Raw genomic sequence first — 18,202 nt, forward strand, 5'->3', positions numbered from 1 at the left:
CCCCGCACAATCAAGGCTAAGAAACACGTGTTCTAGCCCGATTTCGGCAGCATAACTGTACTAGGACGCTTCACAGTCAGTATCCCCACGCAATACACAGCAGGCTGTAATTCCCTGTTTTGGGCTCGGTTTCGCGTGATGGGCGCATCTGTAGCAAGACCTCGAGGTCCCGCACCTGTAGGGCTACTTGCCCTTTGAATCGGACGAGATTTCTCACGTGAAACCTCTCTGAATTCACCTGTACCTGCGGGGGATTAGCCGCTAGCTAATCCAGTATCTGTGCAAGAGGCTCTTGCCTCGGCAATCGCGCATGAACCCACATAACTGTACATTGGTCAAATGAAAAGCCCACTAGAGGGGCATAACATACTGTTGATAGGGGAGAGAGAGCAGTGCGTAGCGTGCAGGGCATCACTTCTGGCACCACACTGTACATAAGAGGGAAAGGAAGCACTCCATAGCTCTTAATCTGTGACAATCTGCAAATGAGGCCTCTCCCAGCATGAAATTCAGCTCCAATTCTTCTTGCATGAGGAAAGTGCACAAGAGTGTGCCACTTGGCGCATTTACAGACCATTTCCCGTTTCGGGTCTGCCGCTTAAAAATCTCCGACTGGTCGCTCAGTTGACTTCGCGGCGGCAGAGTTGTAAAGTGTTCCCCTAGTCATACCGGAGGTAATGACGTGAACACATTTCGTGGCCCAAAATAGCAATTCCCTAAATTTTAGGAAATGATTCTGTTGGGCTCCGTGTGGTCATCTGACCATCAATCCTCATTGGGACCGCATCCAAAAGTGCAATGTGGCCCAACTGTCGGATACTTTCTGTTGGTAGTCACACCTTGACACCTTGACTTTAGGCCTTTATTGAGTTCACTTCCTAGTATCCACCAACTTGCTAAGTGCGACGAGGGGACCTATATGATCTTGCTCTGAGCCTAGACATCCTCTTACCATACGAATTCCAATGCCGACCACTACCCATCTACGGGTGAAACTACTGTTCACATTGGCCATACAATGTCCGACCGTTTGCTACTTCAAGAAGAGGGTCTCAAAAATAAAACAAAACCCATTGGAAAGAAACCAACAACTAAGGTTAGCAGTTGCCACGTCCTCGTGACACTCCCTTCCTCTAAAGTAAAATGAACCTTGAGCATTCACTGATCACTCATCCTGAGCTTACACCATCATTCACTTCCGCTGCACATTACATGCGATGAGCAAGAAGCTAAGCAGGTGGGGACTTTCGAAGGAAATGAACTCGTAAAATGTTATTGACATGTTAATGGCCAAAGGGTCATTGTGTTGTCTGATTCTGGGAGTTCTCAAGATGTCAAGAGTGAATCTCTTGTGAAACATGCACGTCTTCGGACTTCTCCTATCCCCACCCTCCCAGTTGCACGGGTTCTTTGAAGGCATGGATGATTCGATCTTTCAAGAATGTGATGATGCCATTTTAGTCATTCAACAAACTCAATTTACTCGTCGTTTTGTAGACTCTAAACTTGCAAGATGTGATATCATTTTCGGTATTAATTGGTTTTGCAGGTTCAAGCCCGTAATCGATTGGGAGAAGCTCACATTTTTCATCATAGATAATGTGTTGCAACCCGTCCTCATTCGAGGCGAGAGCGGTATTCCCTCTCATCTCTAGACTCTCACGTCCAGGAATTTAGGAAAATAGAGAGCTACGTCGAGGAGCCAAAGCGGCGGTCATCTATGTTAACCCCGCATCAAGGAACTTGGGTATTCTTGATAGGTATAGTGAAGGATTTCTCAAGGTCAATTCCGTGCTTTCCCAGGATCATCATTTTCCTACACACCATTCCCATTGACTTATGGACATTGTCTCCGACCAATTGCATGACACGAAACACGTAGGTAAAATTTTATCTCATTTCCATAAATTGGATAAAGAGAAGCGAAAACCAAGTGAATTCTTGTTTAAGAGGTTTCGCCCTCCCAAGGTATGGTCTTTTGGGTTACCAGTTCTCTTTGTTCGTAAGAAACCATGGCACTGAGGACAAGGCTCTACAATGCTATGGACTTGCCAACGATGAGGACGACGACGAGACGGGTTGAAATCTGAAAATGCTAATGGCTGAAATCTACAAATCTTGTATCTGCTGAATTCTGACTCTATGTCGATGACGACGGCGATGACGACGATGCAACGATGACACACTGAAAACGCAGATGCTGAAATCTGCGTTTTCTGGGCTGAATCTGCAAACTTTGGCTGATCTAACCGTGCGGCGAGGATCTGTTGTGGGAAGGTGAGATCTACGATGTTTGGGGGGTTCTGTTGCGGAGTCACAATGCTGAAAACTGAAAACGCCGACTCAATGGGCTGATCTGACGTCGTGGATCTGCAAAACGCCGAGGCTGATCTGCAAATCAAAAACGCTGGCTGAATTGATGCTTGATGCAAAAATGCTAGGCTAATTGCTGGAGTTTGCTACTGCCGGGGCTGATCTGCAATGCAAAAACGCCAGGGCTGTAGTGATTGCGGAAAACGCTGTGCTTTTTTGATGAAAGACGCCAAGCTTGCAGGGTTCTTGCTTGAGAAGTTTGCTAGAAGCCTGCTGCAAGTAGTTGCCTATGCACTCCTTTCTTCTTCGGCCAGAATACACTAGCGCTAGGTTTCTTATATATAGGCTTGACTGAATTGCCCTACCCAGTTTCCCAACAAAAGTCACTTAAAAATAATAAGTAAAAGATGGCAAAAATAGGGAAAATAGGTTTTCTGTACTGTAAAATGCTCCTGATGGAATCTGATGGTAATGCTGATGATCATGCTGTGTGCAACCAGAGGATATGCATCTAAGTGTTTGGGCATGCACGGTATGCGAACAGACTCACAAAGGTGCCATAACACTTCCTAAGCTAGACTGCCACTGAACTGGACTGAACCCTTGTCATGAAGTAGCTTGTCCACGTACACATAGGGTTAGATGTGCATGCTTATCATTATCATGCAAATCATCTGTGTCGTGCTTTGGAAAAGAAGAGACTGAGAGAGTCTCCTTCTCCTGAGTCTTTTCAATCTTCGCCTGCACATTAGAAAATAGTGGGATCAACTCTTGGATGTGTTGGTCTCTCTGCGCTTCATGCTCTAACCGTCTTTCTTCGCGCTCGCGATCCAATTCGGCTATTCTTTCTTTGTGCTCACACTCCATGGTGGCCATTCTTTCTTCATGCCACGCTACGTTTGTCTATTTTGTCGTATCATCATGTCCATCATCGACTTGACCAAAGCCTCCATAGGATTTGGTGCAAACTGTGGCGTAGATGGGGAAGGGGGAGGGTTTGAAAAACCTCCTAGTGGGGAAAAGTCTTCTTCGCCACTTCCATGCTCATCACCTCCATGCGAAGTATCCATTCCGCTTCAGGTAATGACCACACACTGAAGTCTTGGGTTCTTAAGTTCACTAGGAACTTGGGTTCTTGGGTTCTCGAGACTTGAGGTTCTTCAGGGTCTTCTTTCGCTTGCAATCTGTGTTAGAGAAGGATCTTCTCTTACCCGAGCTCTACTCTTGTCCGCGGGTGCACCCCTTGGCGGCCTTGCGCTCACACCAAGGTTGCTTTTTCCCACCTCACGTCGATTGGCCTGTCGCTAAGTGCACGGTCCGCTCTCAATGAGTGAAAAGAGGCACAAGGGGAGGCTGGACAAGCAAGAGGCACCCTCCTCGGAAGGCCCCACTCTCTACAATATTGTGGACTTGCCGACGATGTTGACGGCGATGAGGACGACGACGAGACGGGCTGAAATATGAGAACGTTAATGGCTGAAATCTGCAAATCTTCTATCTGCTGAATTCTGACTCTATGTCGGTGACGACGGCGATGACGACGATGCAACGACGACAAGCTGAAAACGCAGATGCTGAAATCTGCGTTTTCCGGGCTGAATCTGCAAACTTTGGCTGATCTAACCGTGCCGCGAGGATCTGTTGCGGGAAGGTGAGATCTACGAGATTTGGGGGTTCTGTTGCGGAGTCACAATGCTGAAAACTGAAAACGCTGACTCAATGGGCTGATCTGATGGCGTGGATCTGCAAAACGCTGAGGCTGATCTGCAAATCAAAAACGCTGGGCTGAACTGATGCTTGATGCAAAAATGCTAGGCTAATTGCTGGAGTCTGCTACTCCCAGGGCTGATCTGCAATGCAAAAACACCAGCGCTATAGTGATGGCTGAAAACGCTGGGCTTTTCTGATGAAAAATGCGAGGCTTGCAGGGTTCTTGCTTGAGAAGTTTGCTAGAGATGCCTGCTGCAAGTAGTTGCCTGTGCACTCCTTTCTTCTTCTGCCAGAATACACTAGCTCTAGGTTTCTTATATACAGGCTTGGCTGAATTGCCCTACCCAGTTTCCCAACAAAAGTCACTTAAAAATAATAAGTGAAAAATGACAAAAATAGGGAAAATAGGTTTTCTGCATGTAAAATGCTCCTGATGGAATCTGATGGTAATGCTGATGATCATGCTGTGTGCAACCAGAGGATATGCATCCACTCTAAGTGTCTGGGCATGCACGGTCAACGAACAGACTCACAAAGGTGCCATAACACTTCATAGGCTAGACTGACACTGAACTGGACTGAACCCTTGTCATCAAGTAGCTTGTCCACGTACACATAGGGTTAGATGTGCACGTGACACTCTTCACAGGATGGTCACAAGCTGTGCTTGTTGCCGAGAGACTACTTATGTACAAGCCAACTCCCAACTTGTGTAGCTCGATGTGCAACCAGCCACTGTAACAAAGTGACTCACCGCGGCTGTCTGGAGTCCCACAACCTCGCCCAAAAAGCTGACAAGAACTCAGCTATGAGACCACCCTCCTGCCAATGAGGTGTTGCAACAGGACGAGCCTCTCTCTGTGCTGCTAGTATGTGACGTCCCAGTGTACTGAAAGAAAGGGACACCTGGATGGTCGACTGAGGAGAAAGAGTCCCTCCAAAACCACTCTTCAGGATCCCACTGCACTCGTGCTAGTGGACAGCTCTCCCAAGTCCACAGCCTCCAGTGGCCAGTCTCGAGCTGCAGGGTCAGGATCTATGACAAATCCTCTCACAGATGCCTACAACTCGGATCCTTTGAAAACAGCACTCTGCCACCTGTGGGGCCTCTATTGAAACTCAGTGTAGACGACCCTCACCTTGAAGCTCGAAAAACAGGGAGGGGACAGTCTCTGAGCAAGCCCGAACTTCGATGAGAACCTCCAGTCACGTGAAGGCCCCCATCCATTTGGGCGCTGCTGACTCGAGAGGTGTGAGCCACTCAGCTGGTACTGCCTCTGTGATGTCCGGACACATGCTTTGTACCTCTCTCATGCCGTGTAGCTGGATGCTTTGAAGCTCCTCTAACAAGCCCGAGAACTGTAGCCAGTCACCTAAAGTGCGTGCTGGACCCTTTGCCATGGGACCCCAAGAAACATGAGGCCTACTACCAACCAAGTGGCCTCTCTGAGTGCTAACCATGGGATTCCAAACAAGGGGCTGTCTCAAGCGCTCCTCCGTGCAGGTAGGCTGATGCTGCTTAAGGCCTCTGTGCAGCTGCTCCCAAGAACGGAGCATACTCACAACAAAACGGTCCTGCAGTCTCCTGCTCAGGCCAATTCTGCGCATCTCTGTGAAGATCCATCTGGTCGAAGGTCGCCAGGGGCCTCCAATCTGGGGCACCCTAGCACTAAGCCGCTGAAGCAAAAACTCCTTCCAGGGCTCCGTCCCTGGAAGCAATCCTCTGACAACAAACTTCCCAACAAGGGCTCTGCTCTGCTATGCTGGGTCTATGATCCCCAACCCTCCCTGGGAATATGGAAGAGTGATGACCTGCCAGGCCACTTTGGCCCGAACTGTCCGAGTGTTGCGCCCTGACCAAAGGAAGTTCTTGATCAGCCTCTCTACCTGGCTGATGCAGGAACTCGAAAAGATCCAACAAGAAGTGATGTACCACATAGTGCTGAAGCGGCAACTCAAGCCTCTAGCGCATCTCCTCAATCACAAGACAAGGCATCTGTGCCCACACCTGCTCTCTGCATGCATCCCGACGCTCTGATTGAGGCTCTGCGGACAGTAGATCATCAGTAGCAACTGCACGCATGTCCTCTGGCTTTGACGCAACTGACCCTCGGGCCTCCTCAACTGGCTGACCTTGGCATGCGTATGCCGAGGTCCCACTGCCTCAAAGAAAGCGCTTGTCACTCTGTCACCCACCTGGGTCCACTGAGATGCCTGTCGATGGAAAGCAAACTCTTGGCGCCTCTCCTCTGGGCTGGCGAGCCTGCTGCAACTGCTCCTCCAACCAAGGACTGTCTTGATGCTGCTCCTGCATCCTCTGCAAGGAAGCAATGCCCTGTCGGAGACACCGCTCCTCCTCTCTCGCTGCAGCTAGGCGAGCCGAAGACTCCTGAAGAAAGAGTCGACTAAGCTGAGCAAGTCCCGAGGCCACTCTGTCAGCAGGAGAATCCTGCCATATCTAAGCTCTCTATCCAGAGAGCCACCACTCGCTCTCTGATCACAGAGTCCAGCAAGACCCTCTCAGGGATGCATAGAATCATGCTTCCCCTCCTCTGTCTATCTGTCACTGTGAGGATCACTGGTGCATGGTCAGAAAAGGAAGTCCCAGCCAGAATGCCAACTGTCCCACCCAAGTCACAGAAGTGGTCACTAGTGTAGAAGCGATCTATCCGAGATAGATTCACTCCTCCCACTCTGCGGTTTTCACGAGAGAAGGCCAGTCTGTCTGGGGTCCTCACAAAGCTAGAATGCTGCCACACATCTGAAACCCGCAGTCATACAAAACCTCTCCCAAGCTGCCAACTCGACTCCATGCACAATAGCATGGCTACCTACAATCCTGTCAGAGGGGTCCTCCAATATGTTTGAAGTCACCCCTAATGCACCATTGCTCTGCCTGCGGCAGAGACTGAACAATCTGAGACCAAAACTCTGCACGTGCACTCGCCACATTGGGCGCATAGATGTTCAGGAAGCCCACGAGGCAACCCTGAACCTACATAGTGATCCATTGAGCCCTGCCGGGCACAATAATCCCTCTGCCCACAATGGCCTACTGCAAAGAATCCGTAATAGTCATACATACCCCGCTCTGGATCCCTCCAGGTCCAAATGCAGCTGACAAAAAGTCTCATATCGTCCACGCAAAAGCTGACCACAACGTCTAATGCGGCCCTCACATAGATGATGCTCCTGTAGCATAAGAAGGTCAATCTCTCCTCCCACAAGGCATCACTGAAGCTCTTGGCGCAATCGGCCGCCCCTCTGACGCTGAAATGGGGGCCACCTAATCCTTGCATGTTCCATGAGACATCCTCATGGGAAGCGAGAGAGAACTGATGCTGCAGCAGCAGCTAACCGTGCTATCTTCGAGGCAGGCTTGGATGGGGAGTAATCCGCATCCGAGCTCCCCGAGATAGGCATGACTGCAAAGAGTACGCTTTGCTGGTCGTTTTCCGCCTTATGCTTCCTGGAGATTTTGTATCATTCTCCATGGCGAGTGTGAATTGTCTACCCTTGCGAGTTTTGTTCAACATTGCCTTCAATTCGGCAACAAAAACGCAAAGTTTTGACAAATTGTTTAATTCTGAGATGTTGTTACAAAGCCTTCCATTGCTCAGAAAAATTCTGTCTTTACATCAATTGCGTAGAGAGAGAGAGAGAGAGAGAGAGAGAGAGAGAGAGAGAGAGAGAGAGAGAGAGAGAGAGAGAGAGAGAGAGAGAGAGCCTCACAACTTGTCATAGGCACAAAGAAGCCCTCACTCACAAGGTCTAGATGGGAAACCAAGGAGATGACCTCCAAAACTTCAACAAAATCGCGCCGCAATTGGTGGCAGATTTTCTGGATGGAAAGCGGGCACTCATCATGATTTTTGGCATCAGTTTTAAAGCATTGATTGCAGAGCATTTAGGGCGCCATGTTATTTGGCAGCTAAAGCTTTTGGGCGCCAGCTTTTGTATTGAGCCTCAGTGCATGTAAAAGAGTGCCTTCAGGGTCTACCGTGACAGATTCAGTGCATGGTGGCACATCTGCATAGCGACTCCCCGGTAATTGTAACTTTGTGGATTCTTAATATAAAACGAAGTACCGAAAGGAGTGCCTGACTTAGAGGCAAGTGCATCTAGGAGTGGATCTCTGCCACGCTGTGTCTCAACTACAGTTTCTTTTAAAGTTAAAGTGTTAACGATTTTCAAGCTCAGTTGTGTGTTGGCTGTTGATTCACTACCTCGCATGCGGCTTGCTGGTTACAGATGGTTGAAATGTTCAAGGTTGAGAGGTGTTTACATTCGTAGACTTGAGCACAAGAGATGTAAATTTTAATGACTCAGTGCAAATTGCATTTGGTGATTGTGTGCTCAATTTGTGCCAAAAAATTCCTTTTACTATTTTGACAAATCATTGTTTACTTGCATTTGAAAGTTTGTGATGCAATGGATTTAGCTTGCAACATGCTACAAGTGCATCATTTTCTTGATTACTTTGATTTGGTGGATTTTATTAATTAAAGGATAGTGACTGCAGATTGCACCCTTGATGGAGCAGTATTGTGTTCCGGCTGAGAAGATACTAGTGGTACTACCTCATCTCATGTTTGTTTTCCTTACCTGACTTTTTGTATAGTATAGTTGATTGTCTGAGATATAACTGTTTTTCTCTTCTCTTTGGGAATGGAAGATTGATAGGTAGGAACCACCATACCTACTCGAGTGAATGCTGAGAATATCTCCTCTCAAGAATATCCAGATCTCTCTCCCTCCTTTGTTTTCTCAAAATTGGAAGGAATGGCGTAGCATGAGACTGCAACTTGGTTGTCTATCTATCAAAGTGAGTATCATTGGCGCATGATCTGAAAAGTAAGCCCCAGCCAAGATGCATACTGAACCGCCTAGGTCGTAGATGTGATCACTAGCGTAAAAACCATCTATCTTGGATAGATTCACCCCGCCTACTCTGTGGTCGGTGGACCGAGAGAAAGAGAGGCTGTTTGAAGGCCTCACAAAGCCTACATGCTGCCATACATGTGAAACCCTCATAGTCATTCATTAGCATGGCTGCCCCCAATCCCATCCGAAGGGTCCTCAAGCATGTCCCCCCCAATACACCACTGCTTTGCATCAGGCAAGGACTCCACAATCTGTGACCAAAACTCGCCCCGTGCACTCGCATGGTTGGGTGCATAGACGCTCAAAAAGCCTACTAGGCTACCATGAACCTGCATAGTAACCGACTGGGCCTTGCCTGTCACAATAATACCTCTCCCCACAATGGCATGCTGCCATGAGTCCGCAATAGTCATACATACACCTCCCTGAATGCCTCTAGGCCCAAAAGCAGCTGACCAACATGTCTCATAGCGACCACGCAAGATCTGCCCACAACGCCGAATACGGATTTCACAAAGGTGATGCTCTTGAAGCTTAAGTATATCTATTGTGCCGTCCACAAGGCATCTCTGTTCTCTTGTCTAAGTCTACCCCTCTAGCGTACAAAATTGGGGTCCATTAAGCCTGTCCACATTCCATGAGACAATCCTCATGGGGTCACTGAGAGAAAATTGATGTTTTCTCAAGAGCCAACCTGGCAATCTTTGACACCGGCTTGGATGGAGAGTTTCCGAGCGACCCCGAGAAAGGCGTGTCTGAAGAGCTCTGCTTTTGGCATTCCTTGTAAGAATAAAAAGACCCTTAGGGTCCTCACTCTTCAGAGCATCTGGACGTAGAGTCCGAGAGTAGAGGACCACTCGGGTGTTGTTACTTTGCTCAAGCATTAATATAAAAGAAATACCGAAAGGGGCGTCAGGTTTTGTGGCCAATACCTCTGGGCACGGAACTATACTGGGGCGTGTCGATTCTCTCTCTCTCTCTCTCTCTCTCTCTCTCTCTCTCTCTCTCTCTCTTAAAGTTTAGTGATTATGAAGTTTTTGTTTGTGTGTTGCTATTGATTTCTCTCTTGGAGTGTCCAAGCTTGTTATAGTGGAATCAGAGCTTAGAAAGATTCTTCTTCTACGGAGGATCCGATCCTTTTTGTAGCACACGCAGGTTTTTAATCTCCGTGCCCTGACCCCGGACTTATTAGCCACTCCCACTCTTTGTACATCGCGCATTGGGTGCGCTCCTGTCTTCATCGCTCTATCTTACAGGGCATAAGCCATAAAGAACTCTAGAATTACACATGGGTTCTTGCGGAGAATCTGATAGAGATAACACTCCTCAGTGGGTAGGTAGAAAAAAGTTGAAATCCGGCGCAGTGTGACTGAAGAAAAGAATGGAGATTTGGGCAAATTTTTTGGCAGAGAAGTATGTCAGAGCGAAGTACAAGCGTCAAATGCAAATTGACACATGTGTGAAAAAGATTGATCAAGTACTCTAGAAACCCGAGATTTGCGAAACACCTGAAGAATTACCCGATTGATGAGATTCACTTGAGATTGTGTGAGGCCTTTGATTCTCCTCTCAAGACGGGATAAAAGCTGAAAGGATTGACGAGTGTAGAAAAGCTAAAGCTTTACCCGCAGGAAGAGCTGGAATAGAACTGTTGACTAGAAGATGAACCAAATACTGGAAAGGACACTGATGTACTGACAATCTGGTTGTTTGTGACAGATAACCGGAAATAGGAGCGAGGAACTCGCATTTATATGGATTGGGAAGCATGGAGGTGGATTTACACTCTTTTGCAACAAGGCTAACCATCTCTTGCCTGTTTTGTAGGTGAAATCGAGGATGAGATGGTGAGATCAGGAGCAACTGAAGCTCAAGAATGGATCCGTTGATTCAAGATAAGAATGATGAATTTGAATGAATGGATGACACATGTTGAATGATTCTAGTGCATCAAGATTCCCATATGAATGAGATGACTGGATACTGTGGTGAGCGCATCAAGAGTTCTTGCGGGATGAGATGGCTACATAGGGATCTAGGTGCATCAAGACTTCTGGACGGATAAGATGACTAGATGATTGAAACACTGTGTTCAATATAAACTAAGTGTATGAATGAAGAACTTTGAAATAAGAATTTTCGAAAATGATTTATGTATGAGATTAATGTTCTCTGGAAGAACTTGCTAGATGTGTGTAAATAATAGGTGAAATCGATGATAATGGATGACGAATCCGGAGCAATGACAGCTCGAGAATGAACCTGACAACGATAAGTATCATGAATTTTGAATGAAACTAATGGAAGAACCTGCTATTTGTCAACAAATAACAGGATTAAGAATGAGATGATGATGATTTTGAAACAGTGACAACTCCCAAATGAACCTGATAACGAATCAAGAATATTGAATCACGACTGATTCAATGGAATTGTTGTGAGCGCATCAAGAGTCCCTGCGGGATGAGATGGCCACACAACTAGAACTGTATGATTGGACCATTCTGTTCAGTATGAACTTAGTGATGGATTGGGATCCCTGAAAACGATTACTCGCGCACGATATTGCTTGAGTGCAGATGGAATGATTACTCGCACACGACACTGCTGGAGTGCAGAAATCTATGGACATGATCGCAATATGGGATTAGTCAATACGATGTCAGTGAGATCTGGGATAGATCTAGATGCGATTACTAAATATGTTACCAGGAATCTTGGTGCTAGATCAAAACAAAATCTATGGTCGTGATTGCAATATGGGATTAGTTAAATCGACATCAGTGAGGCCCCGTGTGGATCTAGATGCGATTGCTAAATACGTTGCTAGGAATCACGGTCCTAGATTCTATGTGATGTGATCTGAATGTGATGTGACTATCGTCTTTGTTCAAGTGTTGGATTTGTGTCGTCTAGTGCGTTGGTACTTAGAGTTAGTGTCTACTGAACTAGTTTATGGCTTATGTTTGATTTTGCAGGCGTAATCGAGGGCGATTACAATTCTTTCAAGAGGGGAGTATGTCACAAAATGATGACGTGGCATGACTACCCGCGGACAGAGCTGTTGATGTGGCAGGACAATACGGTAGAATGATGTGGAAACTGTACAGACAAGCTGTACGGCAAACCCGGATTCTGCGCTGGTAGATGCCACGTAGCAGCAATACGGATTTTTGCATAATGCGCTGCTAGGCTGACGTGGCTGTTGTGGGGAATTCCGCTTTTTTCACTGACGCTTTTTCTGGCAGCTTTTGGAGCTAGTTGCTTTTGGAACACTTTGCTTTTGAGTTAGATTGCTTTTGGGGCTCTGCTTTTGGCATCCTTTGTAAGAATAAAAGGACCCTTAGGGGCCTCACTCTTCAAGGCATTTGCATGCAGATTCTGAGAACAGAGGTCCTTAGGAGTTGTACTTTGCAATGATTAATGAAAATGAAATACCGAAAGGGGCACGAGACGTTGGGGCCAATACCTCTAGGCACGGAACTACGCAGGGCCGTCTCGACTCTTTCTCTCTATTAAAGTTCAGTGATTATGAAGTTTCTGTTCGTGTGTTGCTATTGATTTCTCGCTTGGAGTGTCCAAGCTTGTTACATATTGTCCTTTTTAAGATTGAGATTCCTTCTGTGCTTGTTTGTTGTCTCTTCTGTTTCTCTTGAGAGCGAAGAATTGCTTGTTTTACTTGTTGATAAGTGGTATCAATATGACGCACAAAGTTGTTTGCGGCAAAGATGTTTTCTTTGGTAACTAAAATAGGAAATAAAATTGGCTTTCCATAGATAATTTCGAAGGGAGCTTTACGAGTTGAGGAATGTATGGTATTATTATACACAAACTCAACTAATGGTAAGTATTGTCCCCATTCAGATTGTCTTTTTGAAACATAACACTTGAGAAAGTCTAAAACCGTGGCATCAACGATTTTACTTTGACCATCTGTTTGTGGATGATAAGTTGATGAAAAATCAAGCTAGTTCCCAAATTCTCAAATAGTGCTTGCCGAAATAAACTAGTCAAGGGAGGATCTTTATCGCTGACAATAGTTTTTGGCATTCCATGATGTTTAAAAATCTGAGCTAGAAATACTCTAGCCATGTAATCAACTTTGATTGTTTTCTTAATTGGAAGGAAATGTGCTTGCTTACTGAATCTGGCTATTATGATCTGTCTTAATTACTAAATCATCTCCTAAAAGATAATGTTTCCATATAGAAAGTGCATAAATTACTGCCATTAGTTCTTTCTCATAAATGGAAGTATGCAATTCTGCATCTTTAAGGCACTAGGTTTCATAAGCTATGGAAGAACCCTCTTGGTTCAAGACTGCTCCTACACAATCTCCAGATGCATCGCAATACCCCTCGAAAGGTTTGCGAAGATTAGGGACGATGAGGATAGGTCCGTGATTGAGTAAACACTTCAGGTTTTCAAAAGCTTGTTTTTGTCCAGCACCCCAATTGAATAAAATCCGCTTCTTAGTCAAATCATGGAGAGGATCGGCTATGACGGCGAAGGCTCGAATGCCGATAATAGAAACAGAGGCCAAGAAAACTTCGAACATCATGTATTGTAGTTGGCGTAGGCCATTCTACGATTGCCTCAATCTTGTCAGGATCCATTCTCACCTGATTGTGAGATACTATATTGCCCAGATAGTGAATTCTTAACTTACTTTTCTTAGCATTCACAAATTACTTGTGTTTGCGTAATTCTTCAAACATTGTTGCGAGATGTTTGTGATGTTCTTCTTTTGTTTCTGATAAGATTAAGACCTTGTCGAAGAAGACTACTGTAAATCTTTTATATGAATGGAAAATTCTATCTATCATTCTGTTGAAAGTTGCTGATGCAGTAGTGAATCCAAAAGGCATCACTAAAAATTCATACAACCCAAAGGTTGTTCTAAATGAAGTCTTATGCACATTTTGAGGAGCAATGTGGATTTGATGATATCCGTTCTTCAAGTCTTTATAACTAAAAGTACTTGCTTCTTGTAACTCATCAAGAATGTCATCAATCCTAGGGATTAGGAATCGATTCTTGATTGTGACCTTGTTTAAAGATCTATAATCTATGCATATACGGAATGTGCCATCCTTTTTTTGTACTTAAAGGACAGGTGAACAATAGAGAGAAGTACTAGGTCTTATTAAACCCTTCTCCAAAAGTTCATTAACCTGCTTGAGTATCTCTTCTTGCTTCATTAAACTGACTCTATAAGGGGGCTGATTTGGAGGAGAACTCCTTGGGATCAAATCAATTGTATGATCCTCAGGTCGAGGGTGGAAGTTCATTTGGAAGCTCATCCACAAAACAATCTTCAAAACTTTCTAACAATTGAATTCTATTTTGCTCAGAAATCTCTCTTTCTCTCTCTCTCTCTCTCTCTCTCTCTAAAAAATTAAGTATGTTGAAACACACTTTTTCGTTTCCTTCTTTATTGCAATGTCGTTGGCGATGGGAATATGCCAATCACTTGCATCCGTACAACATAATGCTTTCCTTTATGATAAAAGGATAGGGTTTTCTGAACGTAATCAGGGATGGGATGCATCTTGTAGTGCCAAGGCATTCCCAAGATTACATCACACCCCTCCAGTGAAGCTAATAAGAAAGATTCTTGATCTTTGTAGTTGTCTATCTTTTAATCCAGCTTCCCTATAATAGGAGTAGAATTGGAGTTTTGCCTTTTAAATGGAGATGCTACTTGGATAGAGACACCAAGGCAGTTAAGCTGTAAATTGAGATCTTCAGTAAGTTGTGTAGAGATGAAGTTATCCGTACTGTGTGGATCAAACAATGTAAGTGCCGGCTGGTTGTTAATGCTACCCCATGCCTTTAGAAGAGATCTTTCTTTACCATCCTTTGTGGTATTACCTTGCTCATCTAATATTGCATTAGAAGAAGGAGGCTGTGGGGTCCTAGTTGCAAAGTGTGGGACAATCACCCTTCACGTGTCCAATTTCTCCACACTTGAAACATCTCCCTTCGCTCATATAGGTTCTCAATTCTGCAGGAAAGAGATATTCCCTCTCTTGGGCTGATTAGGTTTTTCTTGTGCAATTGAAGTGGTTCTTTTCTTCTTTCGAGTAGAAGAAGTAGAAGTGGGCTGATTGTTAAGAGGTTTTTGCTTGGCATGATAAGTGCTTTGTTCTAGCTTCTTGGGAGTACCTTTCTGGTGCAAAGCGTCAGCTATGCGAATTGCTTCGTGGATGAAGCTTCATAGCCTTTTGCAAGGCATCGTGCAACCCAACTTCAAACTTCCGCATCTTCTCTAAATCTTCAATTTTCTTGAATGGAGTAACTTCATAAGAATGTCAAACAGTTTCGTTCTCTAACTGAGAAAGTTGGTCCCATTCTTTCTTTACTTCTTGTTCAAAATCAGAAGGAAGGAGCTGAGCATAAAATGCCTTCTTGAAGGCGAGGTTTGCCTTTTCATAGGATTAGAGTCAAACAGCAACTGTTGGCTGTGCCTTTCAGATACATACTAACTTGGAGAAGCTTAGACCTTCTTTAAGATTCCCTTCTGCAAATGCTACTTCAAAGTGGCGGATGAAAGTTAACGCTTTGTCGTTATCCCGTCTTCCATTGCAGGAATCAAATTTTACATCTTTATCTCCTGACTTGAACGACTTCTGCCTACGGTGCTTCATGCTATGATGCTTCTTCTTTCTATCTTTAGACTCCTTGTTGACAGGAGATCTTTCCTTTGACTACACTTCCTGCTGCAACGGCTCTTCAATGAGCATGTCCTCTGGAGGGACTATGTCATCCAAATCCTTCATGAAAGAGAATTGAGGGGAATCAAGAGGATTCTGTTCTTGAATCTTTGGATTACATCGCACATGACGTTCTTGAGCATTCTTCAGACTTTCATGCATGCGGGAAGTTCCAACCAGAGGATCTCTCTGAGGTGTTAGGTGGCGGAATGATTGTTTGCGCTTTGCTCAAGATGAGTGCTCCGAACTGTGCTCAAGGTTCCTTTTGTTCTTATGGAAGGTAGAGCCTTCCATTATTGATGAGAGAATGCTATGATTAACAAAGTGAATGGACACTGTGCGTGCAAGTGTATGAGACAGAGATAGAGAGAGAAGAGAGATACGACACCAGAGACGTTGTAAAACCCTCCTCCGAAGGCCCCACTCTCGTCGGCGAGAGTGGTCTACTATTGATTGCACAAAGTGGTACAATGACGATGCATGGAACTAATGCAACTTGGGAATATGTTGGTGACGACGATGACGACTTAAGGGCTGAAATCTGCGGTCTTCTATCTACTGTCCATAAAAACACTATGGCTGAAAATCTGGGACTGTTTCAGGCTGCTGAAAACGCTGGTTTTGGCTGCGTTTTGAGAGGCTGAAAATAAGGTGTATTTGCAGATACTTAGGGCTGAATTGGCTGCTGTACTTGATGCTGAAAAACCGCTGTTTTAACTGCTGCAAAAAAGTTGTTTTGACTGTTGTCGCTAGGGCTGAAAACGCTAGGGGTTGGTGCTGCTGTCAAGGCTGAAAACGCTAGGGGGGAATTGGGGAAAGAGGCTAGGCTTCTCTGCTGAAAACGCAAGGCAACTGGAGGAGCTAGCGACATGAAAAAACGCTAGGCTGCTGAAGGGGTGCTTGAGGGGTTCTTGTTGAGAGAGAGGGAGTACCTGCTGCCTTGGGGCCTGTTGTGCTCCTTGCTTATCTGCCAAAGAGTGCTAGCTTTGGTTTGCTTATATATTTTCTTAGCAAAATTGCCCTATCTAATATTGTTGGAAAGTCACTTAAATTAATAAGCGAAAAATGTCAAAAATAGGGAAAATAGGCTAAATGCACTGGAAAATTTCCTTCATGGAATCTGATGGATTCTGATGGGAATACTGATGATCATGCCGTGTGCAACCAGAGGATATGCATCTACACTAAGTGACTAGGCATGCACGGTCTATGAATAGACTCACAAAAGTGCCAGATCACTTCTAATCTTGACTTGATTGGACTGACTGAACCCTGATCATGCTGTAGCTTGTCCACGGACACATAGGGTTGGATGTGTCACGTGACATCCCCTTCTTTTCAAAGTGAGGTACTGGTACCGAACTGTATGGCGTCGAGGGAGATCGCCAATAGCATCCGGAATCTTGGAAGGGACTCTTCGTTGGTCCATTCTGATGTGTGGGTCGTGCGGTACTTGAACTTCATAAATGTTTGCAACACTTGCTTCTTTGGGCCGGGCCGAAAGCGACACAAAGTCTTTTGTGGCTCCTTCGATGCTTCAACTTCGTCTAGAGTCCTGCTTCTTTCTTCTTCAAGAATCTCCATGGTTGAAAATTCCTGAAACCATTTCCAACACAAAACCATGAACATACCTATTCCATGTAAAGTGAATGGAAAAAATCTTGTCGTCCTAAAAGACTGTGTATGCAATGTAGATGAACATGGAGACGGAGTGACAACCCGTTCATCAAACACATGCAAACAATGAGATCGAATTTTTCTGTTATGATCTAGAGCAATCAACTGTGGCAAAACACAATGGAAATGCCCACGCTTGGTGCTCATACTTTCATGTGCTCGTTCGGAAACTGTCATGCCAAGGAAGAGACATGGAATGCGACTTCCTTACATACATACTTTTCAGCTTTTCATGAAAAATCCGCATACATTCGTGCTCATCCATGAGAGAAACGTGCTCAACATACAATATGTCATGCCTAGAAAAAGGGATCACATAACGATGCTGACTAAAATACAGGAAACGATCACAAATGAAACCTTCGAACAATGCGTGCGTATCAATTATGCGAACACATAATACTTCCTGTGAGAGTTCTTTGGACCTAGGCTCGAGAGCCAAGATCGATCCTTCTTGATTGATCGAATCTGCAACGAGGTTAGCTTTGCTAGAAAAAGCATCAACTAACACATCATCCTTGTGAACAATCACATCTTCTTTATGCAAATCATCATGCTTGCCTTTATCATCCAAATCATCATGCTGATCATTGTCAATCAAATCATCATGCTGCTCACAATCATGCAAACCTTGTGTGTCATGCTTTGGAGAAAAAGAGACTGAGAGAGTCTCCTTTGCATGAATCCGTTCAATCTTGTCCTGCATATTAGCAATGAGAGATGGAAAATGAACAATGTCCTCGCCATGAATGACAGTGAGAGAATCACTTTTGGCATTGAGAGTGAAAGTGTTAGCCTCCCAATCAATGAGAGGGTTAGTATCACGAAACCATCGAATGCCCAAAATCATATTACATCTTGAGAGAGGAGAAACAACAAATCTTCTAGTGAAGGCAACTTTT

At 45.0% G+C, this 18,202-nt stretch overlaps 1 protein-coding gene across 1 annotated transcript in view; it reads left to right on the plus strand.

Annotated features, from left to right (window-relative positions):
• The window catches only part of LOC147441321 (peptidyl-tRNA hydrolase, mitochondrial-like), a 42,926-nt gene that overhangs the window by 18,793 nt on the left and 5,931 nt on the right, over positions 1-18,202 (plus strand). Inside the window, exon 4 of the mRNA XM_086483697.1 lies at positions 8,546-8,596. Coding sequence (XP_086339823.1) covers positions 8,546-8,596 — 51 coding nt within the window. The remainder of the gene's footprint in view (positions 1-8,545; positions 8,597-18,202) is intronic.

Source organism: Adiantum capillus-veneris, chromosome 15 (assembly GCF_014529385.1).
Source record: "Adiantum capillus-veneris isolate H3 chromosome 15, ASM1452938v2, whole genome shotgun sequence".
Classification (NCBI taxonomy): domain Eukaryota; kingdom Viridiplantae; phylum Streptophyta; class Polypodiopsida; order Polypodiales; family Pteridaceae; genus Adiantum; species Adiantum capillus-veneris.